At 48.7% G+C, this 19,689-nt stretch overlaps 1 protein-coding gene across 1 annotated transcript in view; it reads right to left on the bottom strand.

Annotated features, from left to right (window-relative positions):
- The window catches only part of HIF1AN (hypoxia inducible factor 1 subunit alpha inhibitor), a 61,435-nt gene extending 48,412 nt beyond the window's left edge, over positions 1-13,023 (bottom strand). Inside the window, exon 1 of the mRNA XM_069753277.1 lies at positions 12,758-13,023. Coding sequence (XP_069609378.1) covers positions 12,758-12,943 — 186 coding nt within the window. The 5' untranslated portion in view covers positions 12,944-13,023. The remainder of the gene's footprint in view (positions 1-12,757) is intronic.
- Between the last annotated feature and the right edge of the window lie 6,666 nt (positions 13,024-19,689).

The following is a 19,689-nucleotide window of genomic DNA, read 5'->3' as shown; positions in this document are numbered from 1 at the left end:
AAGAAAAGAATGAAGGAGTCCAATCAGAGACAACGTTAACTATAAGGTAACTGGATGTAAAAAAAAAAAAAAAAAAAAAACTATTTTGTGATACTGACCAATTCTCATCAGTAGCAACAAATCCCAGTATCTCCTCACCATTATTAATGACACTGGAAATTGTAGGATCATTCAATACAAATGTAGCAATCCTAACAGAATGTCAGACGCCTCTCAGTCAGCCAAACCAGATCTCCACTTTGCACTGACGAGGGGCAGTACCCCGAAACACAGTGTCTGCAAATTGAGATTCTGGTTTGGCTATTATCCTAAGTCATGTGACAAGGCTCATTAAAGGGTCGACACTTAGGATTCCTACTTCCAATAGGTGGCACTAGAGTTCTAGTCCTCTTCCTCTCTGAAGAGACAATTTGCATATTTCCCAGAGGAGCATTGCGGCTTTAAGTCTCCTCACCTCGACATGCTTATGTCACTCTCCGCAAGGAGAAACGATACTTCTTGGATTTAAGTTTATTAAACAATCATTGCACACCTGCAAATAATTAGCTGCCGGGTGATTGTCCTTGACTTCCATGAAATACAATACAGCACAACACAGGCAGCAAAGAAAATGCAGAATGGATTTCAACAAAGGTCTCTGGGCCCAGTTTACTTCTCCAGGTTCGGTTCACTCATCCCTAGTCCCAGAGTACGGATTCTGTTCTTGTCATTCCACTGTGCTAACAATAATTCCACTCTCACTGTGGTGTGTCTGGGCCTAGAGACCCTTATTCCACTCTCACTGTGGTGTGTCTGGGCCTAAAGACCCTTATTCCACTCTCACTGTGGTGTGTCTGGGCCTAGAGACCCTTATTCCACTCTCACTGTGGTGTGTCTGGGCCTAGAGACCCTTATTCCACTCTCACTGTGGTGGGTCTGGGCCTAGAGACCCTTATTCCACTCTCACTGTGGTGGGTCTGGGTCTAGAGACCCTTATTCCACTCTCATTGTGGTGTGTCTGGGCCTAGAGACCCTTATTCCACTCTCACTGTGGTGGGTCTGGGCCTAGAGACCCTTATTCCACACTCATTGTGCTGTGTCTGGGCCTAGAGACCCTTATTCTACTCTCATTGTGGTGTCTGGGCCTAGAGACCCTTATTCTACTCTCATTGTGGTGTCTGGGCCTAGAAACCCTTATTCAAATCCACTCTGCATTTCCTTCCATCCTACCCCTGCCTGCAACTGCAGTTTATGTGTATGATACATACAGTAACTAGGTAGGGTCTGTTCACTCTTTCTCTTGGCAGTCATAAGTGGACAGGGAAGGAAGTGCAGGTGCCAGATTCACTGCCACTGAAGTCAATGGGAGAGCGGAGCTGCTATGGCACTTCCGCTCCTCTGACAGATTCTGACTCTTCTGCTGTGCCTTCTGGGCTTCCAGGACCATCTATCTCAGCCAGCAGCACCCTGCTTTTGGTGGACACCCACTGAGATGATAATGTATTAGATCTGACCTGCAGTCCCATGTAACTCCACAGATAATACAGTGATTCTTTTGTGGGTACTGATAGCAGTGATGGCTCCTCTGGATCACACTGCTGCTGTTTCTGCCTGTGCTGCTGTTCTGGGTTGGTGAGAGGAGTAAGGCAGAATCAGTGAGAGATGAAAGCAGACTAGATCTATCTATTGCTGAGAATGACAGACTGCTACAAACCACAGATCTTAAGCATGTTTGCAGTTTTGCACTAGGTCAGCTCAGCTGTAAATCACAAGTTGATCACACATCATGTGAACATCCTCACCTTTCACCTCAAATACCATACGTCTGAAACTTTGTGATGCAGCAATTGGCAATTTTCCGTGTGGGCGATTTTCCGTGTGGGCAATTTTCTGGTACCCGGACATCCAAGGGTCCACCAATCTAGTCATGAGACACCTAGCTTTTCTTCCTGCTTCTCTCAGTTTTTCACATTGATAGAATTAGGAAGAGCAGATCGTCGGCACATGACTGCAAGTGTGCAAATCACTTGTGGGAAGGGGCAAGGCATGCCAAACTGAATTCTTTCTCGGGTGCTGAAAGCCTAGATACACCTCTGTCTCTGATTATACCTGACACATCTGCATGTTCCTCTCAGCTTAGGCTACTTTCACACTAGCGTCGGTACAGGGCCGTCGCCATGCGTCGGAACGACGTACCGATACACATTGTGAAATAAATGCACAACGGGGCAGTGGATGCAGTTTTTCAATGCATCCGTTGCCTCATTGTAATGTTCATCTCATGGGCAGACAGGGTGCAATATTGTTGCAATACAGCAGAGCTGAGAGAAGCAAAAAACGTGATTGCAAGAAGACAAATTTAAAAGAAGTTGTCCACTACTTGGACAACTTCTCATACCCCTCAGAAAATAATAAATGTTATACCGTTCCCGCGGTCTTAGCAATTCGTCTCCTGTGGCATAAAGTGATACGAGATAATTTCCCAGAAACAAGGCATCTGATATCAGGCGTACAGGTGGGACTTTTTAAAGCATTCTACAACCTGAACCCGTATTAATAGTTTAGATGGTCAAATGTGTCGAGATTCCCTTTAAAAGAATCTGTTTTCATTCCACTAAAAAAAAAAAATTAAAAAAAAAATTGCATGAAAGCAACTTCCAAACCCCTGCTTTTCCCCAGTTTATCTTCCCAGCCTTCAGCTGCATTGATATTAGAACATACTCACTTGGAGTACAGATGATGGCAGTGAAAAGGTTAGCAACAGGTCCAACTGACTCTGGAGATTAGCTTCTGCAGGAGATTGTTCTGATAATCCCAACCTCAGGAGGAGGACAGAGGTGATGACCTATTAGGGTATGTTCACACGTTCAGGATTTCCATCCTTTTTTTTTCCTGACTGTTTTTTAAAAAACTGCAGCTCTTGGCAGAAAACGCAGGTCCTTTTTTTGGTCCTTTTTTGGTCCGTTTTTGATGCGTTTTTTGATGCGTTTTTTGATGCGTTTTTTTGATGCAGTTTTCTAGCCAGAGTCTGTGTTTTCTAGGAATTTTTTTAGGGTTAAAATGGCTGAAAATACCCTAACCCTACCCCTAACCCTACCCCTAACCCTACCCCTAACCCTACCCCTAACCCTAACCCTACCCCTATTCTAACCTTAGTGAAAAAAAAAAAAAAAAAATTCTTTATTTTTTTTATTGTCCCTACCTATGGGGGTGACAAAGGGGGGGGGGTGTCATTTACTATTTTTTTATTTTGATCACTGAGATAGGTTATATCTCAGTGATCAAAATGCACTTTGGAACGAATCTGCCGGCCGGCAGATTCGGCGGGCGCACTGCGCATGCGCCCGCCATTTTGCAAGATGGCGGCGCCCAGGGAGAAGACGGCCGGACGGACACCGGGACGCCGGGTGAGTATAAGGGGGGGAGATTAGGGCACGGGGGGGGCATCAGAGCACTGGGGGGGGGGGGGCATCGGAGCACTGGGGGGGGGCATCGGAGCACGGGGGGGCGGGATCGGAACACGGGGGGGGCAGCCACACTCCGCCCACGCACTTCCGCCCGCTCCCCGCACTTCCTGCTGCAGCGGTTCTGCACATCAAATCGCAGTAAAACCCGCAGATATATTTTTGATCTGCGGGTTTTACTGCGGTTTGGACCTCACAATGGAGGTCTATGGGTGCAGAACCGCTGCGGCTCCGGAAAAAGAATTGACATGCTCCTTCTTTTTTCCGGGAGCTATTCAGCGCGTCTTTTTTTTAACAATTTCCGGACCATGTGCACAGTGTGTCCTGTTTTCCATAGGGTACAGTGTACTGTACCCTGCATGGAAAACAGCTGCGGAACCGCAGCGGCAAAACCGCCGCGGTTCCGCGGTAAAAAACGCACTGTGTGAACATGGCCTTACTGCAATCAGTACTCCATATGAGCACATTCTGATGTCGGTGCAGCTGAAGGCAGGTAAAGCGACTGGAAAAAGCAAGAGTTGGGAAGCCAACTACAAGACAATAAGGCGCTGGTAGTGAAGCCACAAAAAAAGCGTACGTTACTCTAGAGAGAGAAGACTATAAGGAAGAAAAAAGCACAAGAACCAGCAAATACTACCTTCATTGATGGCGGTGATTTTTTTTTTTCTTTTAGACTCAGCAGCATGCACATTGATCTTTCGTCTGTATAGACCTAGTCACCTGACCACGATGAGCATACAGGGCACCACACTGACTCAATTAGGCTACTTTCATACATCAGGTTTTTAGAATCAGGCACACTCCGGCGAATGTTAGAAAAAACGGATCCGGCGCAGATTATAAAAAATTGATGTGACGGATCCTTTTTTTTCAACGGATCCGACTAGCATATCCAGATAATTGGATAAAAAAAAAAAAATTTGGAGCATGCTCAGTTTAAAAAAAAACGGAATCCGGTGTCGGAATCCGTCATTTTCCGGATCTGGTACCTTCCGGCTCCCGTAGGCTTCCATTCTAGCAAACAGCCGGATCTGGCACTTCCGGCCTTTTCGCCGGAGACAAAAAACGTTGCTATGGACGTTTTATCCAGAAACGGCAGATTTGCCGGATCCGGCGAAAACCAAACGAAACACAATGTCATCCGGCACCAATACAAGTCTATGGGAAAAAAACGGATCCGGGGGAAACATTCACCAGATCTGGTTATTTGAAGTTTAGCCGGATTGAGACGGACGGAAAAAACCTGATGTGTGAAAGTAGCCCAAGTCCTATGCAAAAGAGGTCATGAGCCCTATGTTGAAACAACTGAGTAGGCGGAAGTGGCACAAAAAAAAAAGGAAATCTTTTGCCATCAGTAGAAAACAATATTTTAATGGAGCACTTAAAGGGAACCTGTCACCTGAATTTGGCAGGACTGGAGGACAGAATGAACTTCAATCCAATATTGCAGCCAACATGCAGCCAGCGAGTAAGGAAAGGGTGAATCAAACACCCGAAAACTCCGCCCATATGACCCAAAACCAGTCCCGCCAAATTCAGGTGACAGGTTCCCTTTAAACGGATACACCTAGCACAGGGCCTTGCATTATGTCTCGAGGGGCATTACTAGCACAAATGATAAGTGACATCAAAGCTGCCATGGCATTTCGCTTTATCCAAGTCACCTTTGGGGAAATGGTTATATCAGTGAGAGAATAAAAACTTTTTTTTGCAGGATGAGTTGTAATTTTAAATGTTATGTATGGTATTAAAAACGGGGGGACGAAAAAAATCCCATGCAGAAATAAAGGTTTAAAAACACTGCTGTTCTACCATTATTTGGTTTCACGGCGCTCATTGTAAGACAAGAATGTCCTGGCATTAGGATTCTCCTGGTCGATACGATTATGGAAATACCAAACAAGGATGGATGGTTTGAGAAAACGAGACACTTGTAAAAAATAATTAAATTTGTGTCGCAGTTTTCAGAAACCTGTAACTTATATTTTTGTCCATGGAGCTGGGGGATGGCTTGTTTTTTTGAGGGGTGGGCTAACAATTTTACACAATTTTATTGATACCATTTTTGGATACATATAACATTTTGATAGCTTTATATTGTACTTTTTAAGGGAGGAGTAAAGTCTGAAAAATAAAATAAAATGATGAAAACTCAGCCCTTACCTAAGCCCTGCCCCTGGACAAAAGTGGGGCAGTAATGAGATTAACCCCTTCCCGACCCATGACGCCACGTAGGCGTCATGAAAGTCGGTGCCATTCCGACCCATGACGCCTATGCGGCGTCATGGAAAGATCGCGTCCCTGCAGATCGGGTGAAAGGGTTAACTCCCATTTCACCCGATCTGCAGGGACAGGGGGAGTGGTAGTTTAGCCCAGGGGGGGTGGCTTCACCCCCTCGTGGCTACGATCGCTCTGATTGGCTGTTGAAAGTGAAACTGCCAATCAGAGCGATTTGTAATATTTCACCCATTATAACGGGTGAAATATTACAATCCAGCCATGGCCGATGCTGAAATATCATCGGCCATGGCTGGAAATACTAGTGTGCCCCCACCCCACCCCTCCGATCGCCCCCCCACCCCCCCGATCTGGCCGGTACACTGCTCCGGCTCCCCTCCGTCCTGTGCTCCGCTCCCCCCCCCCGTGCTCGTGCCCGCTCCCCCCGTGCTCCAATCACCCCCCCGTGCTCCAATCACCCCCCCTGCACTCCGATCCACCCCCCCCCGTGCTCCGTTCCACCCCCCCGTGCTCCATTCCAGCCCCCCCGTGCTCCGTTCCACGCCCCCCGCGCTCCGTTCCACCCCTCCCGCGCTCCGATTCCCCCCCCCGTGCTCCGATCCCCCCCCCCGTGGTCCCCCCCCACCCTATCATACTTACCGATCCAGCCGTGGTCCCGTCCTTCTTCTCCCGGGCGCCGCCATCTTCCAAAATGGCGGGCGCATGCGCAGTGCGCCCGCCGAATCTGCCGGCCGGCAGATTCGTTCCAAAGTGCATTTTGATCACTGAGATATAATCTATCTCAGTGATCAAAATAAAAAAAATAATAAATGACCCCCCCCCTTTGTCACCCCCATAGGTAGGGACAATAAAAAAATAAAGAAATTTTTTTTTTTCCACTGTTAGAATAGGGTTAGGGGTAGGGTTAGGGTTAGGGGTAGGGTTAGGGGTAGGGGTAGGGTTAGGGTTAGGGGTAGGGTTAGGGGTAGGGGTAGGGTTAGGGGTAGGGGTAGGGTTAGGGGTAGGGTTAGGGGTAGGGTTAGGGTTAGGGCTAGGGTTAGGGTTAGGAATGTGCACACGTATTCTGGTCCTCTGCGGATTTTTCCGCTGCGGATTTGATAAATCCGCAGTGCTAAACCGCTGCGGATTTATGGCGGATTTACCACGTTTTTTTCTGCGCATTTCACTGCGGTTTTACAATTGCGATTTTCTATTGGAGCAGTTGTAAAACCGCTGCGGAATCCGCACAAAGAAGTGACATGCTGCGGAATGTAAACCGCTGCGTTTCCGTGCAGTTTTTCCGCAGCATGTGTACAGCGATTTTTGTTTCCCATAGGTTTACATTGAACTGTAAACTCATGGGAAACTGCTGCGGATCCGCAGCGTTTTCCGCAGCGTGTGCACATACCTTTAGAATTAGGCTATGTGCACACGGTGCGGATTTGGCTGCGGATTCGCAGCAGTGTTCCATCAGGTTTACAGTACCATGTAAACATATGAAAAACCAAATCCGCTGTGCCCATGGTGCGGAAAATACCGCGCGGGAACGCTGCGTTGTATTTTCCGCAGCATGTCAATTCTTTGTGCGGATTCCGCAGCGTTTTACACCTGTTCCTCAATAGGAATCCGCAGGTGAAATCCGCACAAAAAACACTGGAAATCCGCGGAAAATCCGCAGGTAAAACACAGTGCCTTTTACCTGCAGATTTTTCAAAAATGGTGCGGAAATATCTCACACGAATCCGCAACGTGGGCACATAGCCTTAGGGTTAGGGTTGGAATTAGGGTTGTGGTTATGGTTAGGGGTGTGTTGGGGTTAGGGTTGTGGTTAGGGGTGTGTTGCGGTTAGGGCTGTGATTAGGGTTATGGCTACAGTTGGGATTAGGGTTAGGGGTGTGTTGGGGTTAGTGTTGGAGGTAGAATTGAGGGGTTACCACTGTTTAGGCACATCAGGGGTCTCCAAACGCAACATGGCGCCACCATTGATTCCAGCCAATCTCGTATTCAAAAAGTCAAATGGTGCTCCCTCACTTCCGAGCCCTGACGTGTGCCCAAACAGTGGTTTACCCCCACATATGGGGTACCAGCATACTCAGGACAAACTGCGCAACAATTACTGGGGTCCAATTTCTCCTGTTACCCTTGTGAATCTAAAAAAATGCTTGCTAAAACATAATTTTTGAGGAAAGAAAAATGATTTTTTATTTTCACGGCTCTGCGTTGTAAACGTCTGTGAAGCACTTGGGGGTTCAAAGTGCTCACCACATATCTAGATAAGTTCCTTGGGGGGTCTAGTTTCTAAAATGGGGTCACTTGTGGGGGGTTTCTACTGTTTAGGCACACCAGGGGCTCTGCAAACGCAACGTGACACCCGCAGACCATTCCATCAAAGTCTGCATTTCAAAAGTCACTACTTCCCTTCTGAGCCCCGACGTGTGCCCAAACAGTGGTTTACCCCCACATATGGGGTATCAGCGTACTCAGGAGAAACTGGACAACAAATATTGGGGTCAAATTTCTCCTGTTACCCTTGGGAAAATTAAAAAATTCTGGGCTAAATAATTATTTTTGAGGAAAGAAAACGTATTTATTATTTTCACGGCTCTGCATTATAAACTTCTATGAAGCACTTGGGGGTTCAAAGTGCTCACCACACATCTAGATAAGTTCCTTTGGGGGTCTAGTTTCCAAAATGGGGTCACTTGTGGGGGGTTTCTACTGTTAAGCCACATCAGGGGCTCTGCAAACGCAACGTGACGCCCACAGAGCATTCCATCAAAGTCTGCATTTCAAAACGTCACTACTTCACTTCCGAGCCCCGGCATGTGCCCAAACAGTGGTTTACCCCCACATATGGGGTATCAGCGTACTCAGGAGAAACTGGACAACAACTTTTGGGGTCAAATTTCTCCTGTTACCCTTGGGAAAATAAAAAATTGCAGGCTAAAAGATCATTTTTGAGAAAATATTTTTTTTTTTTATTTTCATGGCTCTGCGTTATAAACTTCTGTGAAGCACTTGGGGGTTCAAAGTCCTCACCACACATCTAGATTAGTTCCTTTGGGGGTCTAGTTTCTAAAATGGTGTCATTTCTGGGGGATCTCCAATGTTTAGGCACACAGGGGCTCTCCAAACGTGACATGGTGTCCGCTAATGATTGGAGCTAATTTTCCATTTAAAAAGCCAAATGGCGTGCCATCCCTTCCGAGCCCTGCCGTGCGCCCAAACAGTGGTTTACCCCCACATATGGGGTATCAGCGTACTCAGGACAAACTGGACAACAATATTTGGGGTCCAATTTCTCCTATTATCCTTGGCAAAATAGGAAATTCCAGGCTAAAAAATCATTTTTGAGGAAAGAAAAATTATTTTTTATTTTCATGGCTCTGCGTTATAAACTTCTGTGAAGCACCTGGGGGTTTAAAGTGCTCAATATGCATCTAGATAAGTTCCTTGGGGGGTCTAGTTTCCAAAATGGGGTCACTTGTGGGGGAGCTCCAATGTTTAGGCACACAGGGGCTCTCCAAACGCGACATGGTGTCCGCTAACAATTGGAGCTAATTTTCCATTCAAAAAGTCAAATGGCACGCCTTCTCTTCCGAGCCCTGCCGAGTGCCCAAACAGTGGTTTACCCCCACATATGAGGTATCGGCGTACTCGGGAGAAATTGCCCAACAAATTTTATGATCCATTTTATCCTACTGCCCATGTGAAAATGAGAAAATTGAGGCGAAAAGAATTTTTTTGTGAAAAAAAATTACTTTTTCATTTTTACAGATCAATTTGTGAAGCACCTGAGGGTTTAAAGTGCTCACTAGGCATCTAAATTAGTTCCTTGGGGGGTCTAGTTTCCAAAATGGGGTCACTTGTGGGGGAGCGCCAATGTTTAGGCACACAGGAGCTATCCAAACGCGACATGGTGTCCGCTAACGATGGAAATAATTTTTCATTCAAAAAGTCAAATGGCGCTCCTTCCCTTCCGAGCCTTACCATGTGCCCAAACAGTGGTTTACCTCCACATGTGAGGTATTGGTGTACTCAGGAGAAATTGCCCAACACATTTTAGGATCCATTTTATCCTGTTGCCCATGTGAAAATGAAAAAATTGAGGCTAAAAGAATTTTTTTGTGAAAAAAAAGTACTTTTTCATTTTTACGGATCAATTTGTGAAGCACCTGGGGGTTCAAAGTGCTCACTATGCATCTAGATAAGTTCCTTGGGGCGTCTAGTTTCCAAAATGGGGTCACTTGTGGGGGAGCTCCAATTTTTAGGCACACGGGGGCTCTCCAAACGTGACATGGTGTCCGCTAAAGAGTGGAGCCAATTTTTGATTCAAAAAGTCAAATGGCGCTCCTTCCCTTCCAAGCCCTGCCGTGCGCCAAAACAGTGGTTTACCCCCACATATGAGGTATCAGCGTACTCAGGACAAATTGGACAACAACGTTCGTGGTTCAGTTTCTCCTTTTACCATTGGGAAAATAAAAAAATTGTTGCTAAAAGATAATTTTTGTGACTAAAAAGTTAAATGTTCATTTTTTCCTTCCATGTTGCTTCTGCTGCTGTGAAGCACCTGAAGGGTTAATAAACTTCTTGAATGTGGTTTTGAGTACCTTGAGGGGTGCAGTTTTTAGAATGGTGTCACTTTTGGGTATTTTCAGCCATATAGACCCCTCAAACTGACTTCAAATGTGAGGTGGTCCCTAAAAAAAATGGTTTTGTAAATTTCGTTGTAAAAATGACAAATCGCTGGTCGAATTTTAACCCTTATAACTTCCTAACAAAAAAAAATTTTGTTTCCAAAATTGTGCTGATGTAAAGTAAACATGTGGGAAATGTTATTTATTAACTATTTTGTGTCACATATCTCTCTGGTTTAACAGAATAAAAATTCAAAATGTGAAAATTCCGAAATTTTCAAAATTTTCGCCAAATTTCCGTGTTTATCACAAATAAATGCAGAATTTATTGACCTAAATTTACCACTAACATGAAGCCCAATATGTCACGAAAAAACAATCTCAGAACCGCTAGGATCCGTTGAAGCGTTCCTGAGTTATTACCTCATAAAGGGACACTGGTCAGAATTGCAAAAAACGGCAAGGTCTTTAAGGTCAAAATAGGCTGGGTCTTGAAGGGGTTAAGGGTATGTGCAGAAGATCAGTAACTGGCAGCGCTTTAGATGCAGCGCACGTTCACTGTGTCCATAGCGCTGCCGTTTATTGAATGCAGGTGAATCCGTATGTGATCACTGAACTGTGCGGATTCACAACGTCCAAGACATTCTGTGGGGGAAATTTATTAAAGGAGACTCGTGTCTCCGCAAGAGAAATAGACATGCTGCGGTCTGGAGGGACGCGCCACATGTCAGTCTCCGCCGGTGAGCCACAGTTATCTCTGGGTGCATAGTGGGCATGGCACTTCGTGAAATCCCATCCACTGTGCTGTTACATCTGGACGCTGCACAAGTACACAGCGTCCAACCCGCAGCGTTTACGGATCATCTACACATACCCTAATCTTGGCGCTCTGCCAGACTGATGGGTCAGGAACAGAAAGCTAATGGTCATTTGGGCCAAGTCATGTCCCGCTCACGTTATCATTCACTTCTAGTTTAGAATGATTGACAACATGTGACAGCAGTTCATGGCCTTTAGCTCTACCATATATTTCATCTACACAGTTATTTGGTTAACCCCTCCTCTTACCATAAATAACCAGATAAAGTGTCATTTAACCCCTTCTTTGGACACCCAGGGAGGTTGTTTCCACAACTGAGCCCAGGTCTTGAAATTAAGCAAACTAATCCTGTGTTCACCGAAAAAGTATCGGCAAGTCACATGTCTACAACTATTAACACGGAAAAATCTAAGGGGGAAGATGGGGGGGTTCTGAAAAATGTTATAAACCAGAACCAAAGAAAGAATGGTGGTGCGTGGACCCAAAATGGCTGAGCAGCTACCAAAGGGGAAATCAGACATTCATCATGGTGACTGACAGGGATTTGTAAAGTCACCTGAGAGATCCAACGAATCATACACCCGAGTATCCCTGATGTGCCAGTGTCCACCTGCCCCACAACTGGCACTCGCCACACCCGGAGCGCCCCCCCCCCCCCCTACGCCTTACACGGCGAAGCCCCCTTCTCCACACCTGGCACCGCCACACATGGCACGCACCCCCCCACACCTTACACCGCCACACACGGCGTGACCCCCCTCTCCACGCCTGACACCGCCACACACACACCTTACACCACCACACACAGCATGACCCCCCCACACACCTGACACAGCCATAGATGGCATGACCCCTTCTCTCCACGCCTGACACCACCACACATGGCACACACCCCCCCCCCACACACACCTTGCACCACCATCACACACCTTACACCACCACACATGGCACGCACCCCCCCACACACGGCACGCACCCCCCCCCCACACACACACACCTTACACCACCACACATGGCACGCACTCCCCCCCCCCCCACACACACACCTGACACCGCCACACATGGAGCGGCCCCACACACACACACCTTACACCACCACACACAGCGTGACCCCCTCCCCCCCTGACAGCCACAGATGGCACGGCCCCTTCTCTCCACGCCTGACACCACCACACATGGAGCGGCCCCACACACACACACCTTACACCTCCACACACAGCGTGACCCCTCCCACACACACACCTGACAGCCATAGATGGCATGGCCCCTACTCTCCACGCCTGACACCACCACACATGGCACGCACCCCACACGGCGTGACCACCCCCCCTCTCCACGCCTGACACATGGAGCGGCCCCACACACTCACGCCTTACACCACCACCACACAGCACACCTGACAGCCATAGATGGCACGGCCCCTTCTCTCCACGCTTGACACCACCACACATGGTGCAGCCCCCCACACACCCCTGACACCGCCACACACCCTTCCCTGCCCCCACACCTGGCGCGCACCCCCCGCCCCACATCTGAGATGTACCCCCACACCAGGCCCCCCCATACCACCACCCTTCTGCCATCCCATCAATGGGCAGTCACTACAGACGCCGTACGTGACCGGTACAGCCACATCTCACCTCGTTGTCGAGGAGCTCTTCCGCCCTGGGATCGGCATGGTGCATTCGTGGGATCTGACGGGTTAGAAACCGATATGAACGTAACTGGGACTCGCACCAGCCGGGGCTCTGGAGCTCGGCCTCCTCGGCGTCGGCCCTCCCTGTCTCAGCCGCCACTTCAGCAGCCGCTACCTCGGCCTCCGCCATCCCCGCTCCCCGGGCGGTATAACAACAAACAGCGACCTAAACAACAGCCCGGCCCGGAGGGGAGCACAGAGACGAGCGCTGGTAGAGTAGAGCGGCATTGTGCGCTCACACACAACAGCGTCACCTAGCGGCAGCCTACGGTACTGGGTGTGCAGACACCTGTCAAAGTAACCTCGTACAGACGGCAATGAAGGAGTCTGATAATGAGGCGCAAGGTAAAGTCATGGTGGACGAGACCAAGGAGAGCCTGCAGAGGGGGGGCCGAGGGAGGGCCTCTAGTCTGGTGCCAGCATGTCTTCTCTTGTTGACCCAGTAATATCAGGATGTTTTTGCGCTGTGACCTCGTCTCCCGGTACTTAGGCTACTTTCACACTAGCGTCGGCCCGACGTACCGACGCAAACTGCAAAACAAAAAGAACAATGGGGGCATCGGATGCAGTTTTACAACGCATCCGCTGCCCCATTGGAAGGTCCGGGGAGGAGGGGGCGGAGATCCGGCCGTGCATGTGCGGTCGGAAATGGCGGACTTGACGCACAGAAAACGTTACATGTAACGTTTTTTTGTGCCGACTGTCCGCCAAAACACAACGCATCCGTCACACAACGGATACGACGTGTGGCAATGCGTCGCTAATGCAAGTCTAGGGAGAAAAAACTCATCCTTCGGGCAACTTTGCAGGATGCGTTTTTTCTCCAAAACGACGCATTGCGACGTACAGCAAACAACACTAGTGTGAAATTAGCCTACACGCAACCTCCGATCCTCACAAGATCTCCTTCTCTACTCCCCTCTTATCTCCTCTTCCCACAATCGCATACAAGATTTCTCCCACGCATCACCCCTACTCTGGAACGCTCTACCACAACACATCAGACTCTCACCTACGTCAAAAACGCAGCGTTTCCTGAATGTGGAAACATACCCTACATCTTCCGACAAGCCTACAGCCTGCAGTAACCACCGATCCACCAAGCTACTGCACGACCAGCTCTACCCTCACCTACTGTATTCTCACCCATCCCTTGTAGATTGTGAGCCCTCGCAGGCAGGGTCCTCTCTCCTCCTGTACCAGTTGTGACTTGTTCTAGATTATTGTACTTATTTTTTATTATGTATACCCCTCCTCACATGTAAAGCGCCATGGAATAAATGGCGCTATAATAATAAATAATAATGTTTTTCTCTCTTTATTACAAAATATGAACTTCAAAATATTTTTAAAATGTAGATGGCGGTGCCGTGCTGCCAATACTCTGTGTAATCAGTGTTACAGGTGTGTATCCTATATATGTGCCCTGATACATACGCAGCGGCACCAGGCAGTACTGATAGGCTGGTTTCACATTAGCATATCTGTGCACTGCATATGATCCGCATCGATCCACCTGCGTCCATATCTTTAACAAGGTGTACGCAGGGATATGTATACGCATGCGTCATTTCACGGCGGTGTCCGGCGAACGCAACATGTTGCATTTTTTGAGGCGTCAAATATTGTGCAATCATGCGCTTGCGGATGAGTGCGTCAAAACACCACATTACTGCCTATGGGAACACAACAACATGCGCATGTCCAGGAACTGACTGAGACACGCACATTGAGACGCCATCTCGGAAATATCGAACACATGCACAAACAACGCAACCACAGGCAAAAAACGCATGCACACGCAGCGTTTTTTTTTGTTTTCATCATCAAGCTGATGCGGATAAAAAAAATGCAGCGTAAGCATACGTTTAAATGCGTTTTGTCATGCGTTTGTGCATGCAGATGATACGCTGCGCACAAATATGCCTATGTGAACCTTGCCTAAATTGGCGGTGTGACATGTCATTATCCTACATATTCCCATCCACTAAGGCCGGGTTCACATTAGCGTATCTGTGCTCAGTGTACAGATCCGCATTCGTCCCTATCTTTAACATTGTGTACGCAGGGACATGCATTGGCATCAGTTTGGCTGCAGATTCCTACACATGCGTTGTTTCGCCTTGGCCGCCGAATGCAACATGTTGCATTTTTTGTTGTGTCAAATATCCGCAGGCATGCGGATGAGTACGTCAAAGCATCGCATTACTGTCTATGGGAACGCATTGGTACGCATGGATGCATTCAATGCACATGCGTACTTCAGACTGAGCATGTGTTTTATGACTGACGCCAAACCATGACGACGTGGGACGAGCATCCCAAGTGGGAATGGACTGTGGACCCACTGGACCACAGAGTAACCTGGACCAACCCAGACTAGAGAAGGGCAGTGAGCAGGGTCTGTGGCAGCTAAGCAGATGGCAGTGTACAGAACTAGATTACACCGCACAACTTCAGGTTTGAAGAAACAAAGTTTTCTTAAATGAAAACACAGTACGTAAACAAAGCATAATGATGTCAGGATCCCGATTCCACACATCAAGGAAGGGTACACGTCTCAGGATAACAGGTGAAGGCAGGTGGACATCACGGGTTGATGCAGTCCATGGTCATCTGGCACGGGCATAATAGGACGGCCTTTCAGGCGCAGCGCAGGCTCAGCAGCAGGAGAACATCAGACAGACCTTGGACAGATGTCAGACGATGGCAGGAGCCATCATGGGTTGATGCAGTCCAGGGTCATCTGGCACAGGCATACTAGGACGACCTCTCTCTCAGGCCTCAGGTGTAGCACAGGCTCAGCAGGAGAACCTCAGACACAGACCCCAGGATAGATATCATCACAGGGTGGATCTCGGGGAACCTCAGGACACAGGCTGGACCTCGGGACACGAGCAGGACCTCGGGACACGGGCAGGTCCTTGGTACATGGGCAGGACCTCGGGACACGGGCAGGACCTCGGGACATTGGACACAGGCAGGGCATCAGGACACAGACTGGACATCAAGGCATTGGACTCGGACAGGACATCGGACAGACATCTGGGACACTTGCATGACAGCCCAGGTCATTAGGTATATCAGGACATCAGGGAAATCGGATACATATCAAGAACACTGCGTGGCAGCCCAGGGCATCGGAGAGACATCTGGGACACAGGCGTGGCAGCCCAGGGCATTGGTTACATCAGGGACACCGGAAAGACATCTGGGACATTGGCGAGGCAGCCCAGGGCATTGGTTACATCTGGACATCAGGGACACCGTAAAGACATCTGGGACACAGGCGAGGCAGCCCAGGTCATCGGCTGGGACACGAATGGCACCGGACCAGGCAGCGGTGGTCATCAGGTCCCTAGCTACTGCCGTCAGGCTCCAGGCATCGGACCTAGGAAGGAACTCAAGTAGGATGGTGCAAGCACCGCCGGACTGGACCTGGGCCGGATGGGGTTAGAACCGCATAGCAGGCTGAGCATAGCGTAGTAAAAGCTCAGCAAGAACACCAGATTCCATCTTTAACAGATGAGCCTATGAAGTTCACAGTCACTGGGTACAGGGTGTCAGACACAGAAGGACTTCAGGAACATAACACAGAGGACAGTTCAGACAGGATCAGGTACTGGATATGCAGCCTCCAGGATAGGCGGATCTGGGTACTCTGCCCCCTGAACAGGCGGAAAAACAAGACAAAACAGATCTGGGTATTCTGCCCCCGAGCAGGCGGGATCTGGGTACTCTACCCCCAGAACAGGCAGAAAAACAAGATACTAATGGATCTGGGTACTCTGCCCCCAGAACAGGCAGGAAAACAAGATACTAACAGATCTGGGTACTCTGCCCCCAGGACAGGCAGAAAACAGGTATCGGCTCTCCCAGAACCTACTGCAGACAGAACAGACGCTAGAAACCTCACACAAGGAAAAACTCAGAAACACAATACAATGCTCTGGCAACGCCCAACAGGCAAGAGAGAGTTTATATAGGAGCTGCCACTCAGTGATAGGCTGAGGAAAGCAACCCAGGTGCACACACAAACCCTAATAAAAGCAGGGTAGGTGTGGCCGCACGCACCCTAAGCACAAACAGAAACCATTACAGCACAGGGATTGTGGCTTAGGGCACCTGGCAGCGACTGCTAGCCTGAACACAGAGGAAAGTCATGCACCAGCTGCTGAGGACCTTGCAACCCGCGGATAGCTTCCACAGCGGCAGCCAGGGACCGCACATGCGGGTGGTCATGTAGCAGAGCAAAGACATCACAGCACATGTACAGCTTCCATACAGGTAACAGACTACAGTATTCCTGCAAGTTAGGGGGAGAGGAGCAAAGGGTTAAAGCAGACACATGGAGTGTAACGCCGAAGAAACAAGGTGTAAACCCATCGGTGTTATAGCATGTCTAGGAACTGATTTCAGCATCTCCCAAATCCCACCTGTATAAAAAGGGGTGTGGACACTGGAAGTCCAGAAAGCTCAAGACCTCGGATGTGATCTCAAGACTCTGTATGCAGTCTGTACTCTGTACTTATGTTTTGCTTTTTATTCCTTGTAGACTGTGCGGTGCTGCGGTCTTGGATTTCTCCTGTCCGGTGGTGTGGTTTGGGCCCTGATTTCTCTTGTCCAGTGGTGTGGTACTGGCCCTGATTTCTCCTGTCCGGTGGTGTCGTCCTATCACGGATTTCTCTTGTCCAGTGGTGTGGTCCTGCCACGGATTTCTCCTGTCCAGTGGTGTGGTACTAGCTCTGATTTCTCCTGTCCGGTGGTGTGATACTAGCCCTGATTTCTCCTGTCCGGTGGTGTGGTACTGGCCCTGATTTCTCCTGTCCGGTGGTGTGGTACTGGCCTTGATTTCTCCTGTCCGGTGGTGTGGTACTGGCCCTGATTTCTCCTGTCCGGTGGTGTGGTACTGGCCCTGATTTCTCCTGTCCGGTGGTGTGGTACTGGCCCTGATTTCTCCTGTCCGGTGGTGTGGTACTGGCCCTGATTTCTCCTGTCCGGTGGTGTGGTACTGGCCCTGATTTCTCTTGTCTGGTGGTGTTGTACTGGCTCTGATTTCTCCTGTCTGGTGGTGTTGTACTGGCCCTGATTTCTCCTGTCCGGTGGTGTGGTACTGGCCCTGATTTCTCCTGTCCGGTGGTGTGGTACTGGCCCTGATTTCTCCTGTCCGGTGGTGTGGTACTGGCCCTGATTTCTCCTGTCCGGTGGTGTGGTACTGGCCCTGATTTCTCTTGTCTGGTGGTGTTGTACTGGCTCTGATTTCTCCTGTCCGGTGGTGTGGTACTGACCCTGATTTCTCCTGTACAGTGGTGTGGTTCTAGCCCTGATTTCTCCTGTCCGGTAGTGTGGTACTAGCTCTGATTTCTCCTGTCCGGTGGTGTGGTACTGGCCCTGATTTCTCTTGTCTGGTGGTGTTGTACTGGCTCTGATTTCTCCTGTCCGGTGGTGTGGTACTGGCCCTGATTTTTCCTGTACAGTGGTGTGGTACTAGCCCTGATTTCTCCTGTCCGGTAGTGTGGTACTAGCTCTGATTTCTCCTGTCCGGTGGTGTGGTACTGGCCCTGATTTCTCCTGTCTGGTGGTGTGGTACTGGCCCTGATTTCTCCTGTCCGGTGGTGTGGTACTGGCCCTGATTTCTCTTGTCTGGTGGTGTTGTACTGGCTCTGATTTCTCCTGTCCGGTGGTGTGGTACTGGCCCTGATTTCTCCTGTACAGTGGTGTGGTACTAGCCCTGATTTCTCCTGTCTGGTAGTGTGGTACTAGCTCTGATTTCTCCTGTCCGGTGGTGTGGTACTGGCCCTGATTTCTCTTGTCTGGTGGTGTGGTACTGGCCCTGATTTCTCCTGTCCGGTGGTGTGGTACTGGCCCTGATTTCTCCTGTACAGTGGTGTGGTATTAGCCCTGATTTCTCCTGTCCGGTAGTGTGGTACTAGCTCTGATTTCTCCTGTCCGGTGGTGTGGTACTGGCCCTGATTTCTCCTGTCTGGTGGTGTGGTACTGGCCCTGATTTCTCCTGTCCTGTGGTGTGGAACTGGCTTTGATTTCTCCTGTCCGGTGGTGTGTTACTGGCCCTCTCAGCTGCTACTTAATATAAGTATGAGTGTCTGTACTTTTATATTACTATGTTACTCTGCTCAGTCTCACACTCTGGCCAGTCTCACACTCTTCGTCTCTTTGTGTCTTATGTTTTGCTTTTTTTTACTTGTAGACTGTGTGGTGCTCCTGTCCCGGTGTTGTGCTGCTGTCCTGGTGTTGTGCCGCTTTCATGGTTCGGTGCTGCCTGTCTGCTGTGCTGTTGGACTACTGCCTGCAATGTAAGTATTGACGTTCATTGTGTTTTTAATTTTGTTTGTTTTGTTTTTTTGGCTACATTGTTGTTGGCTCTTTTAACAACTTCAATTTTTCTTATCTGTTCTTTTCTGTAGTGTTTCACTTGACTGCTGCCTGCTTTTCAAACATGTCCTCCAGTGAAGACTCTGCTTCCAACAGTGGACATGACACTGATTACATAATCACATTTGATATACTGATTGGTATGCATTGACTGTGAATACTACACATGTGGTAATAATCATGTATTTTCTTTAGGGTATGTGCTCACGTTGCGGAATTGCCTCTGGAACTTTTTGTGCGGATTCTGCATATCTTGGCAGAAAACGCAGGTGCGGATATGATGCATTTTTTGTGCGGATTTGCTGCGGATTTACTGCAGATTTTGTGTGGATTTCTTGCGTTTTTTACCCCTCCAGATTTCTATAATGGAATGGGTACAAAAACGCTGCAGATCCACACAAAAGAAGTGATATTCTACTTCTATTAATCCGCAGCGTTTCCGTGCATAATTTTCCGCACCATTAGCACAGCATTTTTTTTTTC

Source organism: Ranitomeya imitator, chromosome 2 (assembly GCF_032444005.1).
Source record: "Ranitomeya imitator isolate aRanImi1 chromosome 2, aRanImi1.pri, whole genome shotgun sequence".
NCBI lineage: Eukaryota > Metazoa > Chordata > Amphibia > Anura > Dendrobatidae > Ranitomeya > Ranitomeya imitator.
Note: the sequence above shows the minus strand (reverse complement) of the source record. Positions and strands in the feature narration are given on the sequence as shown.